Below are 8,065 nucleotides of genomic sequence, written 5' to 3' on the forward strand. Positions count from 1 at the left end.
ACGTTGAAGCTCCACGAGTCTCCACAAGATATCATCCCAACACACACAGAAGAAGGGAGCCAGATCTAGCAGAGAGGAATTATCTCTTATTAACCAAGCCTTCCGCAGCCAAGCGCTCTGACTCCGCCCCCTCCACGACATCCAATCAGAGCTCCCTCAACCGGATCTTCTAGGCTAGTGCCTAACCCGGAAGTCACACAGTCTTTGCCGCCACACTTGGGCGGAGCCAGGCTTTCTACTGGCTCGCGTAGCTGCCCGTCGCGGGGAGGCGGGAGTCGACGGGAACCGGGTCGCTAGCGCCTGCGCAGAGTGCAGCTTGCGGCGCGCGGGAAGCCGCTACGGGCGCTTAACCGTTCCCCGCCTCCTGGACGTCGGCTTCTCAGGTGGAGCCTCTGGGAGGAAGAAGAGAACAGGAGAGGAACTCTTCTGGCCCGGGACCGCGACCGGGGCGGGACCCGGGACCGAGTCGCCTTTGCGACGCTGACCGAGACGGAGCAGGTAAGTGGGCGCTCCTGCCTGGTTGTGCGCGGCCGTCGGGCAACGCCGCGGGACCAGGGACCTCTTCTCTTAGGCTCTATTAGGCATGGGTGTTGCCCTTTCCTCCACGTGGTGTCTCTGCAACCTTGCATCAGGCTTTCTTATGTGCAAAACGGTGGCGGTGCGTTTGCCATACCTGGAGGAGAGCAGCAGTTTGGGGCCGGGGGGATGTAGGAAGCGACTCCCGGTTGGAAATGAGGCCCTTGGCACGGCTGCCATTTCTGGGTCCAGCTCCTGGAACCTACAGTGTGAACCACGGGAGTGGAGCATCTTTCTGACTCTCGCTCTACTATGTTTCAGTCGTACTGCTCTCTCCTTAAGAGAGAAAGATGACCGGGTTCTGTGGGTAGCTGATGGCCAGAAATAGGGGTGTTCATCTTTGGGGGCGTGACCAATGTTAGAACGAAGCATTGTGGCCTAAAGAAGTGAGATGAGGTGGTTGGACAGAGAAATATGGTTACCTTGGAGAACAATGCTAAGCCAGCATCTCTAAGAGCTGTTTTCATATAGAACTGCTTTCAAAAAATCCTGCAACTTAGTAAGCATGGCTCTATGCTTTCCTAGAATGAAGCCAGCAAGTTTGTAACTCTTTTTGTAAAGTTGTTTCAGTGATCTGTGCAATGATGATTGAGGGAATGGACCTAAACTACTAAGCAAACAGCACTTCAGATTGATTGTTGAGTCTGAGAACCTTGGTGAGAGAGTGGCAAGAGCAGTATCAAGCTGGCCCCGAATTCATCCATAGGGCCAGTTTCCACCCTGCTCTGTGTGTTATCATCGTTCATAAACTGATAGCTTTACAAAAAAAAAAGTTGGCCCAGGCATGGTCGTGCACACCTTTATTCCCAGCACAGGAGGCAGAGGCAGGCGGATCTCTTGAGTTCAAAGCCAGCCTGGTCTACATAGAAGTGCCAGAAATACATAGAGAGACCGTGTCTCAATAAAATAATAAAGGCTCTTAAAATGAAAAAACAAAAAACAAAAAACATGTGTTCACAACTTAAAGTTTTAAGCTTACTCTGTAGAGACCCTGTTTCTGGAAATTGGCAAATAATATAAAATACTTGTGTCCACTATTTTCAGTAGTATTGATCAGTACTGGGTTCTTTTAAGTGGAAATAGTTAATCATAGAAAAAATTAACAGCCATACCTGTTGTAAAAAGAAAAGTCATGCTGCTTATATGATGGAACTTTAATGTTTTTAGGGAACTGTGATCGTTCAGAATCTCCCTGAGACTGTTTGAATGCTAGAGCCTTTCTGCTATGGTGTCATGGCCCTGCTGGTTTATTTATTTATTTATTTATTTATTTATTTATTTATTATATGTAAGTACACTGTAGCTGTCTTCAGACACTCCAGAAGAGGGAGTCAGATCTTGTTATGGATGGTTATGAGCCACCATGTGGTTGCTGGGATTTGAACTCTGGACCTTCGGAAGAGCAGTTGGGTGCTCTTACCCACTAAGCCATCTCACCAGCCCGGCCCTGCTGGTCTTAAATGGTGGCCATTAATGCTGAAGACATAAATTCTAGTCAGTCTTGGGTTTACTTGTTAAGGGCATTGTAAGCACTGTCCTCCACTCTCCTGAGAAACATGCCATTCCCTGCATCTTCTGGCTCCTTGTTGGGTTAGTTCATGGTAGTTTTTTCCCATACAGGCACCTGCTCTCCATAGTTGGTCAGTAACCACTCATTTCTACAGTGTGAGACACAGGTTTTACTAAGATGAGCCACACCCTGGTTGCCTAGGGGCTGTGACACCTATCCACTGCTTTTAGGAAAGCAGTCTTCAGGTATCAAATGTACCTTAATAATTATAAAATGGACTTTAAAACCCACTGTAAGGTGAACATAGTGGATTTTTAAAATTTTATATATATATTTAGACCAAGCTTACTATTTAGCCCAGACTGGTCTAGAATTCCTGTCTTAGCTTCTCCAGTGTGTTCCACCACTCCTGGCTTAAACTCCCCAATGTGGTACACTGTCTAGTTTAATTTTCTGTTCCCTTTTTTTTTTTTTTTTTTTAAAAAAAAAACGAGGAAACTGAGGATTGGAAATATTAAATAGGCAGCCATTCCTGAGCTGAATGCCTTTGATCCCAGGTCTATATATCATGACTCTGCCTTTAAAATAAATAGGCAAGAGTCTGAGCCTGAAGTCATCTGCCTTTGTATGTAAATGTTCTGTTACCTATGGAAAAATAGGATTGGGAGCTAGATGGGTCTGTAGATAAAGGTGCTTTCTGTCAAACCTAACGACCTGAGTTTTTGATTCCTAGGACCCACATAGTAGGCAGAGGACTCTTGCCTGGTCTTCTTTGACCTACAGTGAGCCATGGCATGTACCAACTTACCAACTCACATGCACACAAATAGTATTTTAAAAATTAAAACTTGAAAGAAAACTTTTGTTGTAGCAGAATAGACTTTGATATTCACTTGTGTTCACTTGACTTTTGCTGTCCTGCAGTCCCTGGATCCCTGAGGAGGAGGCACTCAGGCAGAGGCCTCTTGTCAGCAGAACCAGAGATGGCATCAGTAGATTTCAAGACCTATGTGGACCAGGCCTGCAGAGCTGCAGAGGAATTTGTCAATGTCTACTACACGACGATGGATAAGCGGCGGCAGCTGCTGTCCCGCCTGTACATGGGCACAGCCACTTTAGTATGGAATGGAAATGCTGTTTCAGGACAAGAATCCTTGAGTGAGTTTTTTGAGATGTTGCCTTCCAGTGAGTTCCAAATCAGCGTGGTAGACTGCCAGCCTGTCCATGATGACGCTACACCAAGCCAGACCACAGTGCTTGTGGTCATCTGTGGAACAGTGAAGTTTGAGGGCAACAAACAGCGGGACTTCAACCAGAACTTCCTCTTGACTGCTCAGGCGTCACCCAGTAACACAGTGTGGAAGATAGCAAGTGACTGCTTCCGGTTCCAGGACTGGGCCAGCTAGTGGGGGTGACAAAGGCATCTTGGCTTAAGCCTAGCTCTGTAGAGAAATGCCAGTCTCAAATCTCAGGATGTGGAGAACGCAAGTTCATTTTTGTTGTCACGGCAGCACTGCAGACTGGATGTTCGACTCTTAGAATCCCCTTTCCTGGTTATATACTGGTTTGTCATAGTTGCCTTTTAAAAGTAGTAAACTTTCTATTTTTCTACTTACTCAGTAGATAGCCTGTTTCTGGAACTTGACAATAAATATGTTGCTTTTCTTCCTGATATGTCTAAATCTTGAGAAGGGTGGAGGAGTGTGAAAGGCAGACAACATGGTAGGAAGCACCTATAGAGGTGGGAGGCTGAGCTTCTACCCCAGTGTGAACTTGGGGGATCCAGAACTGTGGGTGGCAGCCCTACCCTCACTGGAATCCTTGAAACATTGGGAAGTACCTGTCCTGAGCCCTCCCTTAATGTGTGCTGTGTGTACATATGCATATACATGCATGTATATTATTATATGTATATGTACCTGACAGTTGGCTTTGCCCTTGACACCTGAGATGGGAGTTAGTGATGTGAAGAGTTAGCTGACGGCTAAATACTGCTCCTACCAGAAGCACCGAGGTTGGGAGGGAACGTCAGAAATTGTAACTACAAAAGATCCACCTAAAACTTTTCAGTCTGAGTTGTCACTTGAGTTGACATGTGATTAAATTCTGGCCAAGGTAGCAGAAATAAGCTGATTGATTGAAATGAGGAATTTTGCATCAATAAACCTACACTTCCTCTCTCTGGCAGCTAGACCAACTGGTCATGCCTTCATCTTGGGCTACAAGACAATCTGGCCTTGCCCTAGAGTTAGAGTCCTCATGGACTCTAGGGTAGATCTAGTTCACCTATGATAAGACCTGTCTTGGCCCATCAAACCCATGAAATAATAGCCCCAAAGCCACATCTAAAGCAGTCAAGCCAGTCCTACAGACTTGGTGACAAGATGAGACGCAAGACATTCAAGCTGAGATGCTATTAAAATTTATGAGATAGCAAAGTGAGGTTTCTACGTTGCTGAGTTGACTAAGATCCTGGAACATTAAACATGGCCCCTTAGGAAGAGACACAGGGGAGAAGAGTGGAAGAAACAGTTTCTGAACTTTAAATATCACACATTGTCCCCCAAGGGTGAACTTGATACAAACGCCCTGGAATCAAAAGAATTAAGTTTGTTAAACTGTACCCTAATCTTCCAAAATTTCAGAAACAATGATGTTGACCTCCAGGTTCCTGATTTCCAGCCACTCTAGGGATGTTTAAATCTGAATTAACATGGTTCTCAAAGCTTTGCTCAATATCCATTCCACAAACCACTCTCATTTCTCTCTTGCTAGAGTCCTCCAATTCAACCTGCTCTCCCCCAGGTTCTTGTCCCTTACATCCTGCCCTGTCAAGGTTCCCTCTCCCTCAACCCCCCCACATCCATCAACCCACCTTTTCCTTTACTGTTCGTGCTTATCCCTGCCCTGTGAAAATGCACTCCACACATAGGTCACAGGCAAACACACTCTGCAGTCCACACTAGGCTGTCTCCGGTTGGACCCAGCAGACATAAGGACCTGGAGAAAGTACTCGGCAAGAAAAGAGGTGCCTTTTTCTGTGGCAGCCAGATTTGTTTTTTAGAACAATAAAGGCAAAGTTTGCTTCAACCACAAATCTTCATTTGTAGTCTATTTCAAGTTCCCTTTTAGAGTGTCTGCTAAATTGAGAGGTCTGGGTTCTGCTCTAACCTCTATTTTGCTTTAAAAAAGACAAGATTTTTTTTAATGTTTTTTGGTGCTGCCTTGTTGGAAAATTGTGAAAACAATCTTTCCTTCTAACAGTGAGGATAAAATTAGTTAATTCTTTGCCAAGTTTACTTTCAGCAGTGACGGAGACATATTAAGAACAGAAAAACTGTATTTTCAAACTCCTAAAGACTGTAGATAGACATCTGGTTGACTCTTGCCTCCTCAACCCCCATGTCCTTGTTTAGATGGATTCCCCAGAAGGAACTGTGAGAAGCACTTCAGGATTTGCACTGTAGGGCTGGACCCTAGGGATCAGGGTAGACAGGCTTAAGGGCTGGAGATGGTTCAGCTCATAAGAGCACTTGCTGCTCTTGCATATAACTTTGGTTCAATTCCTTGCATATACATGGTGGTTCACAGTTGTTTATAACTAGAGTTCCAGATCTGATGACCTGTGTAGTCTCTGCGACCACCAGGCTCACAAGTGGTGCATAGCCAGACATGCAGGCAAAACATCCATACAGTAAAGTTAATTTTTGTTAAAAGTAGACAAGCTTGATCCTGATCCAGAGGACATCCAGTGGACCTTGGCCAGAAGAAAGCTAGTAACATAGGCTGGCTACTCTGAGGCAATCAGGATTGTATGGAGCATGGAGTCATTGGGAGGAGAGAGGAGTCTTATTGTCTGTGCATCATTTGGTCAACTTCAGGACATACCATATTCTTAGCACCTGTGAGGCAGGATCTATCATCCACAGCTCACTAAGATTTGTGAGGAAACAAGACAAGACCTAGCACAGGGAATAGCCAGTGGTGCTTCTAAGATAGGATCTCACAGTATTGCCCAGGCTGTTCTGGAACTCAGACTCATGTTCCTTCTGACTCTGCCCATGGACTAACTGAGGCCTATTGACACATGCAACTGTACCCATGGTCTTGGAAATTAGAAGTGTCTTCCTGTCATCAGTAATGTTTGTCTTCTCTTAGGGAATTAGCAATTTTACTGAGTTTTCAAATAAACAGCTTATGTCATTGATTTTTCTGTTTTCAGCTTAGTTGGCTTCTGCTCTTTGTTATTTCTGCTCATGCTTATTTCAGTTTTTTTAAAAAAGTTCTTTCATTGAAAGTGCCGAGGTTAACATATGCCACCACGCCTAGCTAATACAAGTTATCACACGCATCCTTTGTGATATGAAGAGTGACAACGCTAAATGGCCACTGGCTTTGTGGAATGCACAAGCATCCCAAGGACCACCCAAGGCATGTTGCACTATTTTCAGCTTATTACTGACAAGGTAATTGGTTTGTGAACGTAAAATGAAATTAGAGTAGATATAAAAATTCTAGAAACAGACAAAAAAAATGAAAGACAGGTGTTTCTCTCATATTGGCTTCCAGGATTTTAATGTTTAATTACTGGGATCAACGCAATGGAAAGAGAGAACTGACTCCTACAAGTTGTCCTCTGATCTTCCCAACATAACATCCTCTCCCAATGTAATTAAAAAAAAAAAAAAAAAAAAAGACTCCTCTAATGTGTTTAAAGAGTCAGGGATGAAGCGTTTGGGTTTTGGAATCTGCAAGAATATTCCAATGTAGGAATGGAAATAGTTTTACAAAAGCGCGTTCATTCCCCAACCCCCTCGGGTGATTACCTACACTTGTGAGAAATGGCTAAAGATGGAGTGTATATGGGAGAGGGGAGCGGTTAAGTGATAATATGCCCAAATTTAAAGCAGGTAAAGACTTGTGGCCTGTTAAAACTCGACTCTTGAGCTGACCCATAATTGACGCACTGGAAAGTAACCACACTGGCTGGATATTGGGGTCTGGGAACCGCACAAGAAAACTTGCCCACGACAACGCCGCGTGGTTCCTCCGTCAACACCCACGCCCGCCTTGCTCTTTCTCATTCCGTGCCGCCCATAGCCTCCAGCTCGGCCGGGTGGTAGAGACTGCTGCTCGGCTTGGATGGATGTCACAGGACCGCAGAGCCTCTCACGTCTCTGCTAAGATCACTATAGCGCCCTACCTTTAGGACGGGGGAGGGGGAGGCTGGGCGTGGAACGTCATCACCCCGCGACCACCCAGAACCAATTACAAGACGGTTCCCCGGGAAACTCGGCGGCAAACCAAGAGATCTGGATCCCAGTGGCTGAGTGAGTCTCCCAGTGTGAGGGACAAAGCGCTGCCGGGTACCAGTCAACAGTGGATGCGCGCAATGGAGAATTTGACCCTACTCATATTCTAATGAGAATTGTCTAGTAGCATTCTTTATCTGCTGGTGATTTCTTGTTGGAGAGGTTCTTTGAGCTCTGTGTTGTCTTACCATTGCTTGGGGATAGTTTCAGTCCCTTGGCACAGGGATGCATATGGGTCAGATATGTAGTTCTAAAATCCGGGATAATCTGAAGAAAGGTTAAAGCAATGATTTACTGAGGGGGAATGAAATGAGGTCAGCAGAGCCAAGCAGGAGTCTGAGCCAAAGCACAGGAGGCACAAATGAAAAGTGGTGACCAGGATTTAATCCACAGGCGGATTTCTGAGTTCGAGGCAGGCCTGGTCTACAGAGTGAGTTCCAGGACAGCCAGGACCGCACAGAGAAACCCTGTCCTCAAAACAAAACAAAACAAAAGATTTAATCCAGACTTTAGTTACATTGGTGTAGAAGAAACTATGTGATAGAATTGACATTATAAAAATGATTTACAAGCCGGGCGTGGTGGCGCACGCCTTTAATCCCAGCACTCGGGAGGCAGAGGCAGGCGGATTTCTGAGTTCGAGGCCAGCCTGGTCTACAAAGTGAGT

General features: G+C 45.4%; 1 protein-coding gene across 1 annotated transcript; it reads left to right on the top strand.

Annotated features, from left to right (window-relative positions):
• The first annotated feature begins 277 nt into the window (after positions 1 to 277).
• On the top strand, positions 278 to 3,755 carry Nxt1 (nuclear transport factor 2 like export factor 1). Its single transcript, XM_021194202.1, has 2 exons — positions 278 to 498; positions 3,011 to 3,755. The coding sequence occupies exon 2, from the start codon at positions 3,070 to 3,072 to the stop codon at positions 3,490 to 3,492; it is 423 nt and encodes a 140-aa protein (XP_021049861.1). The 5' UTR covers positions 278 to 498; positions 3,011 to 3,069; the 3' UTR covers positions 3,493 to 3,755.
• Positions 3,756 to 8,065: the final 4,310 nt, after the last annotated feature.

This window comes from Mus pahari, chromosome 3 (genome assembly GCF_900095145.1).
Source record: "Mus pahari chromosome 3, PAHARI_EIJ_v1.1, whole genome shotgun sequence".
Lineage (NCBI taxonomy): Eukaryota > Metazoa > Chordata > Mammalia > Rodentia > Muridae > Mus > Mus pahari.